The 19895-nt window shown below is 46.6% G+C and overlaps 1 protein-coding gene across 1 annotated transcript in view; it reads left to right on the top strand.

Annotated features, from left to right (window-relative positions):
- The window catches only part of SGSM1 (small G protein signaling modulator 1), a 64570-nt gene that overhangs the window by 32773 nt on the left and 11902 nt on the right, over positions 1-19895 (top strand). The window contains exons 14-19 of the mRNA XM_047088363.1: positions 2952-3080; positions 7775-7957; positions 9313-9381; positions 10896-11486; positions 13459-13583; positions 15986-16068. Of these exons, the coding sequence (XP_046944319.1) occupies positions 2952-3080; positions 7775-7957; positions 9313-9381; positions 10896-11486; positions 13459-13583; positions 15986-16068 (1180 nt within the window). The remainder of the gene's footprint in view (positions 1-2951; positions 3081-7774; positions 7958-9312; positions 9382-10895; positions 11487-13458; positions 13584-15985; positions 16069-19895) is intronic.

Here is a 19895-nt window from a genome sequence, read left to right as displayed (position 1 = left end):
CCAGGAGGCTGGAGTGTACACGTCCTCTCCTGGAAGGAGTAAAGAATCTGTCACCAAGGATTTATTAAGCATCACACATATGCACAGTGCTGCACGAGGTGCAGTAAGTCTCTTCCGCAGGAAGGTTGAAACTACTTAGCTACTTAGGAGGATGGTAGCTAAGTCAGAGGAGGCAGCTGGGCCCAGAAAACCGCCCCCCAGCGTGCAGAACCCTTCCACTTGGCCTCACGACCTGAGAATCCTCCCATCAGATATTTCACCTGGAAACGCATCTCTAAGGTTTTCTTACTAGAAGGCAAACATCCCTGCAAGGAAGATGTTTATGTGTGAAAAAAGTTTCACAGTCAAATAGCTTGGGAAACGAGAGGGGTCAGCTTTTCTGTATCCTGCAGAACTTCCCAGAACCTTGGCTAGGCTGATAGGCTTATGGCTCTCAAGAAACTGGGTGGGGGGGAGGGGGAGGGGGGAGAGCATATGGAACAGTTTCTAAATGTTCCTAAATGAACTGTGAGATCATGACCTGAGCCAAAACCAAGAGTCGGACACTTCACTGACTGAGCCACCCTGGTGCCCCTGTAATTCTTATTTTTTTAAAAATGAGGTAACAAAAAAAAAATGAGGTGACATTGAGTTTGTATTTTAAGCAACAGCTTCATTTTATAGCAAAGATGTCTTTCAGATCTCTAGGCGAAATGTTGAACGTTAGAACCTTCGCACTTCGTTGATGAGTAGACCATACTTTATTCAGATCTTCCCCTAGTGATAGACAGCTGGGCTCTTTCTCTTTTTATTTTTTTAAATTTTTTTTTAAACGTTTATTCATTCTTGAGAGAGTGTGAGCAGGGGAAGGGCAGAGAGAGAGAGGGAAACACAGAATCTGAAGCACACTCTGAGCTGTCAGCACAGAGCCCGATGTGGGGCTCAAACCCGTGAACCGCGAGATCATGACCTGAGCTAAAGTCGGACGTTTAACTGAGCCACTCAGGCGCCCCTGGGCTCTTTCTCTTTTTAAAAATTATTTCAAATAGGGCTTCAGTCGACATCTTTATAAGCACATATAATTCTGACTAGTGCTTTTATTTCGAGAGTAGATTCCTAGAAATAAAATTGATTGATATGCATTTAAAATTTAAATAGATGTGCCGGTTTACTTTCCCAAAAAGTCCTAGTGCTCATAATCCCAGCTGGCCTGGGAGAGTGCACATTTCCTGAGGAATTCAAAAGATTTGTAGACTTCTGGGCTCCACTCCAGCTTTACTGATTTAGCATCCCTGGGAGTGGAGCCCAAGAATTTCTGTTTTTGAAAGTTCCCCAAATGCTTCTAGTGATCTCCCCAGTTTGGGAGGTGCTAGTCTAAGGACAAGTTGGTTGAAAAGATGGATTAGTCAAAAGTGAGTATTTTTTGTCTAACACTTTTGCAACAGTTTCGCAAACTGGCCATGTTTTTACCCTTCTTGGTTGCATTATTGCATTCGGGTGGACTGAGCTGCAGTAACCAATACAGTAACTACTTCAGTTGCTTGACATCATGGGGTGTATTTCTTGCTCACTCTTCAGTCCTCAGTGGGCATTCCTGGTGGGTGGGCATCTGTCCTCCCTCCAGGGGCTCAAGAGTCTTTCATTCTTGTGGCCCCACCATCCTCCCGGGGGCCTCATAGTCATCTGCCTCCAGGCAGCGGAGCAGAAATACATAGTCTGAAGGGAATACACCTGCTTCTTCAAAGCTCTGGCCTGGAAATGGCTTGTATCACATCCTATCTCATCCCATTGGCCAGAACCTAGTCACATGGCCACATCCAACTGCAAAGGAGGCTGGGAAATGGAGTCCAGCTGTGGGCCCCAGGACCCGAGCAGGTGGATTTTCAATGAAGCATTTACAGCCTCAGCCACAAATAGTTGTCTGATCTTTAAACTGCTTTGACAAGGCTGTCGGCAGAACGTGAATTAAAATTTCCAACAGAGACAAAAGAGTGGCTGGTTTTGCCATTGTGGTGAGGTACATCTAAGACTAGCATTAAGATGGGAAATCTGTGGGGCACTTGTCTGGCTCGGTTGGTAGAGCATGGGGCTCTTGATCTCAAGGTCGTGAGCTTAAGCCCCATGCTGGGTGTAGAGCCTACTTAAAAATGTGAAATATGCTTGTAATTTTAGAATGTACAGTAAAGAGATGGGAGGAAACTGGACCTTGCTGCCCTTCAGAGTGGCTTTTCAAAAAGCAGGCATTGGCGTTTTACACACACACACACACACACACACACACACACAGATGGGACCTGCTGGTCCCCTCAGTGTGACTAATTATAACTGCAAAGCCTTTGCCTGAATATGAGTTTTAAAAAGAGGGCAAACCTATTTGACAATACAGCAAACAGTTGTTAAAGTTATTCTCGTGTGCACAGAAGTTACTAGTGCATGAAGAACCAGCTGGAAATGTTCATTTTGGATTGATTTGCTTTTAAACAATTTTCTCTGATCTGAGTCAAGGTTAATAACTTTGAGATGGTATGGCCAAATAAACACAATGCACGAAATTGACTAAAAGCTAAGTACAAATGTTAATTCATTGTATACTGGCCTTTTTTTTTTTTTTTTTGTAAAAATGGGCTCACATTAGATATATTCTCCACCTTGTTTTTTTCCACTTAACAATATACATCAAACATCTTTTTGTTGACGTTCTCATGGATGCACCTTCCGCCCTTTTTACTCTCTGTTGGTATTCCTGTGTAGGGATGCCCCGTTCCCCACCCCCCCACCCCTGTCGGCAGGCAGTTGGGGGATTTCCAGGGTTTTGCTTTCTCATATGATGCCATGATGGATATCCCAGAACATACGGCTTTGTTTGTTCACACCATGATCTCTAAGGACCAGGTCTGAGAAGTGGGACTGTCAAGTCACAGAGCCCACCTTTCCTGTTGACCAGACCCTTTATTTCCTCCCACCTACCACAGAGTTACGAGGAACAGGAGCTTCTACGCCTCATCTACTATGGAGGCATCCAGCCGGAGATCCGCAAGGCCGTGTGGCCCTTCCTCCTGGGCCACTACCAGTTCGGGATGACAGAAACAGAAAGGAAGGAGGTTGGTTACACCTGATGGGCAGTGGGGTCTTTGGCAACAAAAGGAGCTGGGTACTGTGGGGATGGAGGTGCTCTGGTTCCACGTTGGACCAAGATGGCACAGGGGAACATGGGGGACCCAGGAAGCTCCAGGGCAGTGCTGTCTGGTAGAAATACAACACAAGCCACAGATGCCATTGTGTAAAATAAACTTTATTTTGAGAGAATTATAGATTCACGTACAGCTATAAGAAATAATACAGAAGGATTTATCTGATTTCTCCCAACGGTAGCATCTTACAAAACTATAATATCACAACCGGGGCATTGACATTTGTGTGTGTGTGTGTGTGTGTGTGTAGCTCTCCACATTTTATCACATGAGTAAGTTTGTGTATCACTCTCATGGTCAACAAACTGAACATTTTCTGATGCTACCAGGGTCCTCCTGTTGCCCTTTTGTGGCCACAGCCTCTCCGTTCTCCCTGCCCGCCTAATAACACCTGACAACATTACCAGAACGTTCTTCGTTCCTGTAGTTTTGTCATTTCCAGAACATATATACATGGAATCCTATAGTATATGGTATATAACGTTTTGGGATGAACTTTTTCACTCAGCACACTCCTCTGGCAATCTATCCTTTTCATGGCCAAGTGTTCTATGGTGTTCCATGGTATGGATGTTTGACGATCCACCTGTTGATGGATAGGTGGGTCGTTTCCCGGTTTGAGCTTTACAAATAAAGCTGCTGTGAACGTTCGTGTTTTCCCTTGAGCATAAGGTGCCATTAAACGTTCAAGATGACAGTTGCTGGGGCACGTGGCGTGCTTGTTCAGTTTTGTAAGAGACTGCCAAGCTTCTGCAGTGGCTGCACCATTTTATATTCCCACCAGCAGTATATGAGCGACCCACGCCTGCATCCTCACCGAGGTTTAGTCCTGTCACTATTTTTTATGTCGGCCACTCAGGCAAGGGGTAAATGATGCGTCATTGTGATTTTAGTTTGCATCTCCCAAATGACTGGTGATACTGCACGTTTTTGCATTGTATGCTTATCGTCATCTGCGTATCTTTGATGAAATGTCCGTTCGTGTCTTTTTTCTAAGTGAATCGTTTGGGTTTTTACTGTTGCACTTGGGAGCTCTTCATATGTTCTTGATACTTATTCCTTGCTGGGTGAATGGTTTGCAAATATTTTCTCCCCAGTCTGTCTTGTCTTTTCACCCTCTTTTGATTTTAGTAATTTTTTTAAGTTTATTTATTTATTTTTGGGAGAGAGAAAGAGAGAGCAAGCGAGCAAGGGGCAGAGAGAGGGAGAGAGAGAATCCCAAGCAGGCCTCACGCCATCAGCACAGAGCCCGGCATGGGGCTCGAACCCACGAACCGTGAGATCATGCCCTGAGCCGAAGTCAGACGCTTAACTGACTGAGCCACCCGGGTGCCCCTTGTCTTTCATCCTCCTAATGAGATCTTGTACAGAACAAATGTTGAAATTTTTGATGAGGTTCAGTTTATCAGTTTTTCCTCATATACATTGTGCTTTTGGTGTCAGGTTGAAGAACTTTATGTTTAGCCCTAGATCCCAGAGAGTTTCTCCTATGTTTCTTTTCTCAAAGTTTTATCAAGTTCTGTAGTTGTGCATTTTAAATTTAGGTCTGTGATCCGTGTTGAGCTCATTTTTGGATCCAGTGAGTGGTTTAGGTCAAGATTCATTTTTTGGCCTATGATGCCTGGTTGCTCCAGCACGGTTTGGTGGAAAGGCTGGCCTTCCTCTCTTGACTGGCTTTTGCGCCCTTGTCAGCACTCAGGTGGGCATATTAGCGTGGATTCTCCATTCCATTCCGTTCATCTAATACCACCCTGTAATGAGAAATCTTTAGCTGATACCACACTGTCTTGATGACTGGAGCCCGTGTGTTAATTTTAAGCGTTTAGTTAATGTTATGGGACACCTGGGTGGCTCAGTCGGTCGAGGGTCTGACTTTGGCCAGGGTCATGATCTCGCAGTTCGTGGGTTTGAGCCCCGCTTTGAGCCCCGCGTTGGGCTCTTTGCTGACAGCTCAGAGCCTAGAGCCTGCTTCCAATTCTGTCTCCCTCTCTCTGACCCTCCCCTACTTGTGCTCTCTCTCTCAAAAATAAATACACATTAAACAAGTAAATATAAACAAATGTTTAGTTAGTGTTTTAATAGTCCCATTTTAAAAAGTAGAAGGAAACGGATGCCTTGAATTGTTCTTAAACATCATTCCCAGTTCACAAGAAGTTGCAAAAACTGTAATAAAAAGGTCCTGTTGTACCCATTGCTCAGTTTTCCGCAATGGAAACACCTCCTAGAGCAGTAGCACATTATCAAAACCAGGACGTTAGCATCAGCACAATATCACTAGCTACACCACAGACCTCTTTAGGATTTTAGTCACTTCTGCATTGGCTCGCGTGCATGCATACATGTGTGTGGGTGTGGGTGTGGGTGTGTGTGGATGTGGGTGTGTGTGTGTGTGTGGGTCCACATCACTTCCTTAAGATGAAATTAATTTTAATGATATATTTTATTTAACCCAACATATCCAGTACGTTACCATTTCATTGTGTAATCAATATAAAAAGTATTGCGACATTCTACTTCTTTTATTCATACTCCGTTTTCAATACCTGGTGGCATTTTACATTCCTTATCCATTTCCCACCTGTCCTATTTACTAAATATTTGTCAGTAAATTGACTCACTGCAAAATGTATGTAACTTACTTAAAAAGGTATTTCATATCCCTGCCATTAATGGAAGACTGACATGACTTGGCATAACAGAAGGAAAGCTATAAAAATAAATAGAATACGACCAAATGATATAACTCAGTTCCATGTAGATACTGTAGCCTGCCTGAGGCCTGCTCTCTTTGTTAAAAGAGGGGATTATGAAGTGTTATTGGAGGTGTTCAAGGCACGGTAGCACCAGACTGGCCTTCCTCGTAATCTGAAAAGTAGAAGGGGAACTGAAAATGGAAATCACACTGTGATTCCAGATGATAAGACCCTGTGCCAGTGAACTGTCTAAAATCATCTCAGGACCAGCACGAGGCCCTCCCATGCTTCACCCCCTGTCTCGTGGGCTCCTGGCAAACAGGAACAGAGTTCCGGGGTGCCAGGTCCTGTGCTTGGGACCGGGGACCCAGAGGTGCGTTAGATGAGTTCCTTGCCAGTGTAGTGGGGGTTTGTGCAGAGTCAGATGTAGGCAAACCCCAGGGTTGTAAGAGCATACCAGGGCCACCTATGCCATGCAGAAGGCTACCTGCTTGCTTTCCAGGCAAGGGCGGTGAGGAAGGGCCTCTCAGAAGAGGGGCCAGCAAGAGCAAAGCCCTAGAGGTAGAGGAGACATGTGTATGATGCAGTGTGTGTGTGTGTGTGTGTGTGTGTGTCTGTGAGGGTTTGTGGGGAGAAGGGTGGCAAGTGCATGGTGGACGTGGTGGCTGGAACAGGATAGTGAGGTGGGGGCAACAGTGAGAGGTGGGGCCGGGGAGGAAACAAAGAGGAGTCTGCTGAGGGGTAAATGCAAAGGAGGGGCCAGGCTGGGACAAACAGGCACCTGGAAGGAGCCCACTGGGGTCCTCCTGGTTCAGGGTCATGGGAACCTCGCCTAGGAAGGCAGTGGAAATAGGAAGGTATGCTTGGATGAGTCTTTTGGAGGTAGGTCAGTGGGAGGAAGGGCAGGAATTTGGGCAGGGTGGACCCCGAGCCTCTCTCCGGAAGCCCTGGAAAGCTTAAGGATTCCCTGTCCCCCCAGCCAGCAGGCAGGCTCCCTGCCCTCTCTCTTCCCCTTCCTGCCTCTCCACACCCTTACTCAGATCAGCTTGTCCACGCCCATTTGTGCCCAGAGTTCTGGTGGTTTCAGAACCTCAGTTACCCGGGCTGTGTAACAGAAACAACGCAAGTTGCCCTTCTGTCTGCTGAAATCCCACAAGGAAAATGCTTGAAACCTGTAGCCCTTTTCTAAGGCCATTGCTGGAGTCAAGGGAGAGGTCAGTTCTCTTCATCTTTGTATCCTCTGCACCTGGCCCTGTGTTGGGCACATGGGAGGCACTCAGTAAATGTGTTGGGTGTGTGGATAGATGGATGGCGTGAAGCGTCTTGCTCATCTTGTCTGGCTTGGTACCCAGCACAGAGTAGGTGCTTCCCAAATTGAAAGGATAAGTGAATGAATGAAGAAGAAGGGAAGGAAGAATAATAAGAAAGAAACAGTCTTCTCACTTCAGCTGTCTCCAGGGTTTAGTACACTGCTTGGCAGAGGAGAAGCTCAGCAAGTATTTGAATGTGTATAGGAAGAGAGAGAGGAAAGAAGGAAGGAAGGTAGGCAGGCAGGAGGAAGGGAAGGAAGGAGAGAAGGGAGGGAGGGAGGGAGGGAGGAAGACAGGAAGGAAGGAAGGGGGAGGGAGGAAGAGGGAAGGAAAGAAGGGAGGGGAGGAAGGTAAGAAAGAAGGAAGGAGGGAGGGAGGGAGAAGAGGAAGAGAACATTGAAAGAAGTAGCTTTGTGCACGTTTGTGTATCCCCAGGGCCTAGCCAGGGCCCTGCACATAGTAGGTGTTCGGTCAATGTCTGTTGGACGTCCATGAATGATGAATGGGTGTCTCCAGTGCTCAAGGTCCCAGGTCAGAGCTGGCAGTCTCTTCTGGGTTGGGCCGGCTCTCCCCAGGGGTGACCTTGCATCTGCCCTGGCAGGTGGACGAGCAGATTCACGCGTGCTACGCACAGACCATGGCTGAATGGCTGGGCTGTGAGGCCATCGTGCGGCAGAGGGAGCGGGAATCCCACGCGGCTGCCTTGGCTAAATGCTCATCAGGGGCCAGCCTGGACAGCCACCTGCACCGGATGATGCACCGGGACTCCACCATCAGCAATGAGGTGACAGGCGGGACGCATCTGGGAGCACAGGGGGGGCAATAGAGGCCAGGATCTGCTCCATTTAGCTGTTGTAGGAATGGTGAAGGCTGGGTATCTGGAGCTTTGGACTGAGTCTCACCCCTAGCGTTTGGGTGGAAGGTTACTGTGGAGTTTGATAGACCTGCATTTGAGTCTAGCCTCACCATTTCCTAGCTCTGGGGCCTCAAGCAAGCACCCTTATTTCTGGGCCTCAGTTTCTTCATCTATAAAAAGGGCGCGACCATTTGGATAGGGGAGGTTTGTGTGCAGCTCAAATGAGGTAGTGCATACGAAGCGCCTAGCACAGTGCTAGGCTCCTATTTTTTCAGCCAGTGCTCACTGAGTACCTACTACGTGCCAACAACGGTCAGGAATGTCCTGGAATGCCAGGAGCACTCCAGCGACCAGGTCAGACATACCTGCCCTCTCAGAACCTCCAGTTTAGCAGCCCAAAGGAGAAGCCGAGAAGAAAATTAATTCTCTTCCCCAGTGCTTGTACACTCATCCATTGCCAACAATAATACTGCCTAGGGTAGCAAGCAACCACCAGAAGTCGGTGACTCCTAACATTAAAGCCCTTCGTGTGTACTCCTGAGTCTGGCTCAGCTGAGCAGTTCTGCCCTGAGCGGGGCTGGCTGGGCTCACTCTTGAGCCTGTTGTCAGTGCCTGGTCTGCTAAAAGGCTCGTTCATCTTTGCTGGGCTCTCTCACATGTCTGAGGCGACCGGGCTCTGCTCCACACGTCCCATCTTCCAGCAGGCTGACCTGGGCACGTTCACATAGTGAACGTAGATCATAAAGAGACGGAGTGGAAATACACAGTACTTGTTAAACCTCTGCCCTGGTAAGGTTGCTAACTAACATCCCGGTGGCCGAAGCAGGGCCCGTGGCCAAGCCTAGCATCCGAGTAGGCGGGAACTAGAAGCTATAGGGCAAAAGCATGTATACAGAGAGGGGAATAAAAAAACAAAAACAAAAAAACCAGGCCATTAGTACCACGAGCTCTGAGTTGATCTTAAATATTTGTCCAGAGGTCTAGAGGACAGGGCAGTTAAAGGTGGGTTTTTCTGATTGCAAGAGTAGGGGGGAGGGGGTCCAGTGGCTGCTGTGGCCCCTGAGGAGATGCCAGGGAGCAGAGGGCGCCCCCCTCCCTATTCTTGTGGTACAGATAGGAAGCTGAGGCCCTGACAGGGGACTTGCCCAAGTCAGGAACAGAGATGAGGCCACACTAACAGAATCCCTGCCTGAGCTGAGTGTAGGGCCCCAGAGCTGGGATGCAGCCTCACGCACACCTTCAATCTCTCTGTCTCTGTCTCTCTTGGCCCCTTTTTCTATCAGTCCTCCCAGAGCTGCAGTTCAGGCCGCCAGCACATCCGCCTGCAGAGCGACTCCAGCAGCAGCACACAGGTGACCCTCGGGGAGGTGCCCCCCCTCCCCCATCCCCCCCCCTTCAACTTGGAGTAAAGGGATTGGATGTCCATCATCTACAGGTCACTTGTTTTATGCTAGCATTAAAAAAGGAGTTTTGGGGGCTCAGTCGGTTGATCGTCCGACTTCGGCCCCAGGTCACGATCTCGCGGTCTGTGAGTTTGAGCCCCGCGTCATGCTCTGTGCTGACAGCTCAGAGCCTGGAGCCTGCTTCAGATTCTGCGTCTCCCTCTGTCTGTCCCTCCCCTCCTCGCTCTCTCTCTCTCTCTCAAAAATAAATAAACATTAAAAAAATAAAAATTTTTAAATTAAAAAAAAGGAGTTTTTAGTTACACAGGTAATATGTGAATCTCTTCCTCCTGTAAAAAATTAAAATATTGCAGAGAGAGCTAAATTTGGCTTTGACCCTTCCTAACCCCCACTTGCCCTCCCTAGAAATGTCATCATTTCGCTGTGTATCCTTCCAGACCGTCTGTTTGCCTTTACATGCACACAAGTATGTACACAGTATGAAGACAATACATTGCACTGTTTGGTAAATTTTGGAAAATCCTGCATAAATTCTATTATACATGTTGTTGCACAGCTTTCCATTTTATTCCATGAAATGTTAACTCATCCCACTCAATATTAAATAAAAAGCAAAGCACAAAAAACATGCACACTGTGACACCTTTGGCATTAAAACAGGAGATGTTAATATATCTGTTTTCAAAAACAACGGATGAAAAAGCCAGAAATGAATCAGAATTATTACCTACAGGAGGCAGGGGAGGACACAGGGAAAGAAGCCACATTTCCCTGAATATCCCTTGTTTCCTAGTTCCGACTTTGGAGTTAGGCAAATTTTGTATTGACATAATTTAAAACAATTGAACCAAGAAAAAAAAATTTTAAACCAGAAACACATGAAATTAACAGATCATATTGGTGACATAAACACAGAGAAGAAATGTTTCATGTGACCTTGGAACATGGTCTTCTACTATCTATCCTTGATGGGATATGGCCTGAGGACATAAAGAACCACAAATAAATCCTTGCCCTTGTCCCAGAGACTTTTCCATAGTGTCTCATCTACGTCTAACTACTTTGGAAAATTGATCTGTAATAATCAACCACATGGATATAATATGCTGTTTATAGCCTGTTTCCTATGTTGTAAATTCATTTCTTACTTTAAAAAGTTATATGCAAAAAATTTTTTGTGATGAAAGGTACACTTCCTGCTACTTCGGTTCCCTAATACTCCTCAATTTCAGGGCTTTCTTCTTTCTGGGTTATTCTAGGCATTTCCATGCAGTAGGTCACTCTTATATTTCCCACGGCGGGAGCATACATTACACCTGGTCCGTCCCACTCCTTTCCCCGACTGTATAGTATTCCACGTGCATGTCCCATATTTGAACCGGCCCCCTGCTCATGGATGTTTAGATTGGTGCTGGAAGCAGTGGGCATCCTAATCTCTCCGTGTGTGCACACATCATCTTCAGGTGTTTGAGTCTGTGGACGAAGTGGAGCAGGTGGAGGCAGAAGGCAGGTTGGAGGAGAGACAGCCCAAGATCCCCAACGGGAACCTGGTGAATGGCACCTGTTCCCCGGACTCTGGCCATCCCTCATCCCACAACTTCTCCTCGGGCCTCTCGGAGCCCTCGGAACCCAGCCTGAGCACGGAGGACGGTGTCATGGACGCCCAGCGGAATGCCCCTCTGGTGCTTCGACCTGGGGACAGCAGCGCGGATGACGGGCAGAGCAGTGAGGCCACCACCTCCCGGGATGAGGCCCCCCGCGAGGACCTGGCCGTGCAGGACAGCCTGGAGAGCGACCTCCTCGCCAACGAGAGCATGGACGAGTTCATGTCCCTCACTGGCAGCATGGACGTGGCCCTGCCCGGAAAGGAGGGGGCCGCGATGGAGGGCTGGGGAGACAGTGAGGTGGGGAAGCACAGCCGTGTGGACAGTGAGGACAACCTCTCAGAGGAGCCCGAGATGGAAAGTCTCTTCCCCGCCCTGGCCTCTCTGGCCGTGGCCACTTCTGCCAACAACGAGGCGTCCCCCGTGTCTTCCAGTGGCGTCACTTACTCTGTAAGTCTCCAGGATTCTCCTGCACTTAATTTTCGTACCTAACAGCCGTGGGACGGTGGGTGTGTCCCACGAGCCTCAGTTTCCCAGAATGACCTCTGATCTGTTACATTTTCCCCATCACAGAGGCTGCACTGGAGAAGCCCTTCTGGGCAGACGGTATAGTATTTAAAGAACACAGGCTTTGCAGTCAAATAGTCCCGGGTTCAGTCCCAGCTGAGGCACCTCACTTTTTCTTTCTGAGTCTCAGTCTTCTATCAGTCGAGTACCTTCCTGCCTGAGCTGTTCTCAGAAGTAGGGAGTCCAGTCCTCTGTGCCTGATGTGCGGTGAGCTTTCCATCAATAGCAGCCTCGACGATGAGCATCTTGGGGTACACTCAGGTCCAACATCTTTTAAGTACTCCAGTTTACTTTGTTGCCAAAAAGTCCAAGCCAAAGGATGTCAACTGAATGGGAGGTTTTCTGAGCCAGGCACTGTGTATATCCATTTTCCTTTGAAGAACGTGTTATTTCTATGTAAGATATACATGCCCATAGTGTAAAGAGTGAAACAGACCAGGCTGAATACAAAACCCAGAAGTGCCCCCCATCTGCCCCCATGTAGCCCTCCCCAGAGGCAATAGCAGTTACTCGTTCTGCCCAAATTACCTGGTGTTTACGCCCGTGTGTATAAATAACATACTTGTATTGCTACTTCCTGATCTTTTTTCTTTTTCTTTAGTTCCAGACATGAACGTTTCACCCCCACAGCCTCCCCAACACAAGGGACCCCTTCCCAGCCCCATCCATCCGCTGCAGTTACAATAATTTTAGTTCAATGACTATCTGTTGTTCACGCTAGTATAACGAAACAATGTATATACACCATGCAGTAAACTGTATTTGTTTTTTCTTTCCTGCCAGAAAATTTTGTTTTCCCTGGATGTGTTTTCATTTCCTCATCTCTGTTTTCTTGTCCTGCGTTTGCTACATACGAATCATTAATTCGCTCCCCCCAGCCCCCCAAACTCTGCCAGTTTTCTAAATCTCTTCTAGAACATTCAGAAACCTCAAGGTTTTCTGTTCATTTTGTATGCCTCAAGAATGCTCTCTGAGAGCCTCAGACCTTCCCCAGTCTTCTGCTCCTGGTGAATAGCTGTCGTCTTAGATTTTTTTTTTTTTCTCCACCTTCATCTAGAAGTTACTTCTGCTCTTAGGTTATCCACCTGTGTAAGATATAAACCTGGTGTGAGGCTGTTAATTATCCAGGGAGATATATTTTATACTTCATTTGACACCTATGTTCAAGACAGGTAGTTAGTTGTCTTTAAGGCCCTAGATGTAAGTAGCTTTTTCTACCATTCCTTTACTGGGGATGTGGCTCTTGGGGATCCTGCCTTAATGCGTGAAAATCTCTTATTAGATTCCTTACCTTCAGGGAGAAGGATCCCCAAACCATTAAATCCAAGCTTCAGGTTTCCCAGTCTGGAAGCTTTCCTCAAGGCAAAAGCCAGATTTGGTATTTCTTGCCTTTGTGGTGAATTTTTGGCCTTTAATCGTTCCTCATTTTTCTTGCCATATCACTGAACCTTTTCCTCAGATGGGGGTCAAGGCAGCAAGCCCGGCATATGCCAGAACTGGACTCCTGTCCGCTTTCTCCGTCTTCCTGTCCAGTGTCCCGCGGGGGCGGTGGGTGCATCTCCAGCTAGTTCCAACCGTCGTGCACAGTGAGGAGAATTCGCCTTTGCAGCTTAGAGAATTGTTTTGTTTCATAAAAGGGAAAGAAAGAAAAAGGGACTGTCATCGTACAAAGTGAAAAGAGGCTTTCTCGGAAAACCACAAAAATGAAATCAAACGCCCACCTGGTCCGGGGAGAGGATGTTCTTTTCAGTGGCAGTAGGAGGGGGGTAGGAGGAGGGAGACTGTCTGGAACGCGACCTCTCTGTGAGGAGCTGGCGTGTAATTGTTCTCTCCGTCCCCTCCTGGGGGCCTGCAGCCGGAGCTCCTGGACCTGTACACCGTCAACCTGCACCGCATCGAGAAGGACGTGCAGCGCTGTGACCGCAACTACTGGTACTTCACGCCCGCCAACCTGGAAAAGCTGCGGAACGTCATGTGCAGGTGGCTGGGGGGCAGGGAGGGGCGGTGAGGTGGGGGGTGGGCTGCAGGGGAGCGGGAGGGGGTGGCAGAGGCGGGGGCTACAGAGAGCCCAGCCACACCGCAGCCTCTGCCGTTGGCACCTTGCCCACCTGGCGATAAGGTGACCGTCCCAGTAATGATAATAATAGAGAGCATTCCTTAAGCACTTACTGTATAGCAGGCACCACCCCGAGCCCTTTACTAACATCATTTCACTTAGTCCTCACAACAAGCCTATGGGGCAAATATTATCCCATTTAACAGGTGAGGAAACGGAGGCCGAGGGGTGCCATACTGCTCGGAGTCCCCCAGCTGGGCAGTGGCTGGACGGGAACTCTTGCCCACATCTCTCGGGCTCTAAAAACATCCGTGCTTTTTTTTCTTTTTCTTTCAGCCAAGATCTGGAGCTTCTTATTCTCATTACATACTAAATATGTTATTTCTTAAAATATGAAAGTAACTCAGGCATATTAAATACCTAGATCAACCAAGGAAACCAGAAGTTCATAAGGTATAAAGAGAGACTGCTTTCCCTGTCCAGTTATCAGTGCCCCTCGCCTAAAAGAAACTACTGCTAAGGATTTAGGGAATGTCTTCCCAAGCCGCATATAGATGGAAAATAACATCATAGGTAGTATATTATATAACATGAGTGCATACGTGTTTTAATGTCTTCTTAATTTTACCTATGTAGGATTAATATTATATTTTTCTACCACTTGCTTCTTACACTTAATGCATCCTGGGGGGCTCGGTCGGTTGAGCATCCGACTGTGCTTTCGGCTCAGGTCATGATCCCAGGGTTGTGGGATCAAGCCCCACATCAAGCTCTGCACTAAGCATGGAGCCTGCTTAAGATTCTCTCTCTCTCTCTCTCTCTCTCTCTCTCTCTCTCTCTCTCTCTCTCAAGTAAAATGAAAAAAAAAATGCATCCTGGATGTCTTTCCATACTACTCTAACTCAGGGGTTCAGAAACTACTAGTACGGGGGCACCTGGGGGGCTCAGTCGGTTAAGTGTCCAACTTTGGCTCAGGTCATGATCTCACATTTTGTGGGTTTGAGCCCCATGTCAGGCTCTGTGCTGTCAGCACAGAGCCTGCTTCAGATCCTCTGTTCCCCTCTCTCTCTGCCCCTCCCCTCTGGCTCTCTGGCTCTCGCTCGCTCTTCTCTCTCTCTCTCTCTCAAAAATAAATAAACATGAAAAAAAAAAAAGACCTGCTAGCACAGCCCACAAGCCAAATCCAGCCCCACCACCTGTTTTTGCAAATACAGTTTTCTTAGAACTCAGCCATGCCTGTTTGTTTGCATAGTATCTATGATTGCTTCTGCAGAGTTGAGTAGTTGAGACAGAACCTAGGCCTGCAAAGACGAAGCTAATTATCATCTGGACCTCCCAGGAAAGGTTTGCCAACCCCTGCTCTAACTCATTTTTATTAATAAGTACTACCTCGTAACTATTCTGCCTTACAGTCTCCCAAGCAATCAATCACTGCCTCTCAAGATTGAGTTGAGGAGACACAAATATAGTTTCAGTGTATGTGCTGCCGAAGTGAGCACAAGACACAAATGTAATTAACTCTAATATATGTTACATTAAAATGAGAAGGTGCTGGGGGAGAAGGAAGGATAGACCGGCTTTTGCTGGGTTATGGCCTTGGGAGAAAGTGTGGAAGCCCACACAGGCGGGGACATGCAAGATGGCCCTTGGCAAAATTAGGAGAGACTGAACAAACCACCCGGCATACACGTACCCTGTGGTAAGGCCACCTGGGCTCAGATCCTGCCCTTGCCATGTATTCTTGGGTGTATGACACTACGCATGTCGCTTAGCTCTCTGCACCTCAGTCTCCTCATCTGTGAAATGGGATATGCCAGGACCTTCTGCGTGTGATTATTTTGAGAATTTCGTGGCGCAGTATATGTTTAGTGGCTGAGCATACAGTACATGCCCAGTAAACAGTAGTTACTGTTATTCAAGGGCAGATGGGAACTCCAGGCACAGAAGTGCTAGGGCCAGGCACCGGGGTGTGAGTGTGTGCCCGAAAGGAAGAAGTACTGGGAGGCGATGGTGGGGCTGTGAAGATGCGGCGAAGACAGTGAGTGCCTTACACGCCCAGGGAAGGCGTTTGCACGTTGTCTCGCAGTGGGCAGCCTGTGAGGATGTGGTGGCCTCTTGGAGCTGGGCTTTAGGAAGGCCATCCTGGTGGCTGAGAATAGGATGTTTGAAGAGAGTGGGACTGGGGAAGGGGTGGAGGCAGGAGCCGAGGGAGTGAGCGGTCCAGGTAGGAATGGGGGGCTGTGGCAGGAAGGAGGAAGAGGACAGGGGGGTTGGAGAGACAGAGGTCGTAAGTGCCATCCTCAGGCCCATCGTCTCTCTCTTGTAGCTACATCTGGCAGCACATTGAGATCGGCTATGTCCAGGGCATGTGTGACCTCCTGGCTCCACTGCTGGTCATCCTGGATGACGGTGAGTATGTCCCCCCCCCCCCGCCACCCCAAGGCCAGGGGTGCACTTTCCTTCCTACTGCAGAGCAGGGGTTTAACCTTACTTTGTGACTCCCACTGCAGAGGAGGGGTTTAACCTTACTTTGTGACTCTGGTGAATGCATCAAGGTCCTAGGGAAATAGAAAGGCTTGTTGTTCCATGTTAGTCCACACTTATCACCAGGTGCCCGACACCCAGCCAGGCCTTTGCTAGCCACTGACTGCACAGACATGAAGGGGAGCAAAGAAAAACCCACACCCAGATGTCTTCACTGGTGAATTCTACCAAACACCTAAAGAAGAATTAATACCAGTTCTCCACAAGCTCTTCCAAAAAAACAATAGGAGGGAATACTTCCCAACTCATTCTATAAGGCCAGTCCTTATATGAAGACCCACTGGTACCTTGATACTAATATCAGACAAAGATATCACAAGAAAAGAAAACTACTGAGTGATGTCCTTGATGAATATAAAGACAAAAACCCTCAGCAAAACACTAGCAAACTGAATCCAGCAAGATCTAGAAAAGACTATATACCATAACCAAATGGGATTTATCCCAGGAAAACAAGACTGGTTCAATGAATGAAAATCAATCAGTATAATTCACCAAACTAATAGAATAAAGGACGAAAATGACACAATCATCTTAGTTGACAAAGAAATGGCATTTGACCAAATTCGACACCCTTTCATGTTAAAAACTCTCCACAAACTAGGAATCAAAGGAAATTTCCTGAGCACGATAAAAGGCACCCAAGGAAATCCTACAGCTTGTTCATACTCAATGGTGAGAAACTGAATGCTTTCCCCCAAGATCACAGATAAGACACAGATGTCCACTTTTGCCACAAAAGGTTCTAGACAGGACAATTAGGGAAGCAAAAGAAATAAAAGGTAGTCATACTGGAAAGGAAGTAAAACTATCTCTACTTGCAGAAGATCTGATTTTTATATACCGAAAATCCTAAGGTATAAAAAATAATCTTAGAGCTAATAAACAAGTTCAGCAAGGTTGCAAGATACAAGATATGTATACAAAAGTCATTTGTACGTCCATACATTTGCATTGAACAATGCAAAAACAAAATTAGGAAGGCATTTACATTTGTAATACTATCTAAAGGAAGACCCTTACGAATAAATTGAACAGAAGAAGTGGAAGCTTTGCAGGTTCAATTCCAGACTGCTGTAATACAGCGAATATTGCGATAAAGCGAGTCAAATGAAGTTTTTGGTTTCTGAGTGCATGTACAAGTCATGAGTACACTACCCTGTAGTCCGTTAAGTATGCAATAGCATTATGCCTAGACAAATAATGTTCATGCCTTAATTTAAAAATCCTTTATTGCTAAAAAATGGTAGCCGTCATCTGAGCTTTCGGCAAGTCATAATCACTGGTTACAGATCATCATAACAAATATAATAGTGAAAAAGCTTGAAACGTTGCAAGAATTATCAAAATGTGAAACAGAGACCCAAAGTGAGCAAATACTGTTTGGAAAATGACGCCGATGGACTTTCTCAATGCAGGGTTGCCACAAACCGTCAATTTGTAAAAAATGCAGTATCTGGAAAGTGCAATAAAATGAGGTATGCCTGTATGCCAAAACTGTAGAACATTGTTTAAAAAAAAATTGAGGATCTAAATAAATGGAAAGACACCTCATGTTGGTGAGTCGGGAGACTTAGTACTGTTAAGATGGCAGAGTGCTTTCCAAATTGATCTGGATTCGGTGTGATCCCTATCAGCATCCCAGTTGCAGTTTTTGCACAAATGGGCAAGCTGACCCTAAAACTCATTTGAAAATGCAAGGGACCAGGAGTAGCAAAACCAGTTTTGAAAAAGGAGAAGATATTAGGGGACACACAGTTCCCAATTTCAAAACCTATTACAAAGTTACAGTAATAAAGAGAGTGTGGTAGTCCCACAGGGATAGACATGCAGATCAGTAGAATAGAATTGGCAGTCCAGAAATAAGCATTTCTGGAGTGCCTGGGTGGCTCAGTCGGTTGAGCACCGACTTCGGCTCAGGTCATGATCTCGTGGCTCGTGAGTTCAAGCCCCTCGTCGGGCTCTGTGCTGACAGCTCGGAGCCTGGAGCCTGCTTCGGATTCTGTGTCTCCCTCTCTCTCTGCCCTTCCCCAACTCACACTCCGTCCCTCTCTCTCTCATAAAAATAAATAAACATTAAAAAATAGATCATAGACCTAAATGTAAGAATGAAAACTACAAAATTATAGGAAAACACAGGCGTACATCTTTGTGACCTTGGGTTTGTGTCCTTGGGTATTAAGCAATGGTTTCTTAGATATGACACCAAAAGAATAAAGCGACAAAATTAAAATGGAATGGGACTTGAACAGAATTTAAAACTGTTGTGCTTCAAAGGGTACCGTCAGGAAAATGAAGAGAGCCCAAAGAATGGAAGAAAATACTTGCAAATCACATACATCATACAGGGGACTTATATCCAAAATATGTAAAGGGGGGCACCCGGGTGGCTCAGTCGGTTAAGCCTGAGTCTCGATTTTGGCTCAAGTCATGCCCTCATGGTCGTGAAATGGAGCCCTACGTCGGGCTCCAAGCTGGGTGTGGAGCCTCCCTCTCCCTTTGCCCCTCCCCCACTCATGCTATATAAATAAATAAATAAATAAATAAATAAATAAATAAATAAATAAAAATATGTAAAGCGCTTTTACAATTCAATAATGAAAAGATAAATAACCCAATTAAAAATGAGCAAAAGGTTTGACTAGATATTTCTCAACAGAATGAAAGACATACATGTAGCCAGTAAGCATATTAAAAGATGCTCAACATCTTTACTCGGTAGGGAAATGCAGATTAGAACCACAATGAGATTCCACTTCACGCCCACTAAATGGCTAGAATGAAAACAATGGAAAATATCAAGTGTTAGTGACAATATGAAGACATTGTCTCTGAGATTTTGAAAGCAGACTGGCAGTTCTGCATAATGTTGAAGGTGGAGTTACTGGAGGACCCAGCAGTTTGGTTCCTAAGTATATCCCCAAGAGAAATGAAAACGCAGTGTTCGCACAAACACTCTGTGTGAGCATGTGCACAGCAGCGTTATTCACAATCGCCCCAAAGTGGAAACAACCCAAGTGTTCATCAGTAGATGCATGCATAACCAAAATGTGGTATAGCCCTGCAATGATAAAAAAAAAAAGAACGATTTGGCAAAAAAAAAGAACGATTTGACACTTGCTATAGTGCGAAACCTCAAAGAGGCTCTGCTAAGTGAAAAAAGCCAGACACAAAAGGCCACATAGCATATGATTCCATTTATTGGAAATGTCCAGAAGAGGCAAATCTGTAGAGACAAAATAGACTAATGGTTGACAGGGCCAGGGAGCGGGCGGGGGGGGGGGGGGGGGGAGGATGGGCCATGACTGCTGATGTGTGCAGGTGTCTTTTGGGGGTGATGGAAGCGTTCCCACCTTAGAGATGATGGTTGCACAATTCTGTGAACATGCTAAAAACCTGAGCTGTACATTTGAAATGGTGGATGTTATGCGATGTACATCTCAATAAGACTGTTAAATGGGCAGCATAACTCCCTAGTCCTTAGACATGGGTTGTGCACAGTGACTTCTTCCAAAATGTTCAGCATAGAAGGGGGTGCGGGCAGGAGGGAAACTGTGGTGGAGAAACCTAACACTGCATCAGCCAGGTGACCGAAATCAGCATTAACAGTCATAAATCATGTGGATGGCAGGTGCCCTTGACATGATGTGTTTAAAATGGCACGTTACCCACGTGGTCTTTCGCTCAATAAC

Source organism: Lynx rufus, unplaced genomic scaffold, assembly GCF_022079265.1.
Source record: "Lynx rufus isolate CCGP_SWC_20201006 ecotype Redwood Valley unplaced genomic scaffold, mLynRuf1.p SCAF_24, whole genome shotgun sequence".
Classification (NCBI taxonomy): Eukaryota; Metazoa; Chordata; class Mammalia; order Carnivora; family Felidae; genus Lynx; species Lynx rufus.
Note: the sequence above shows the minus strand (reverse complement) of the source record. Positions and strands in the feature narration are given on the sequence as shown.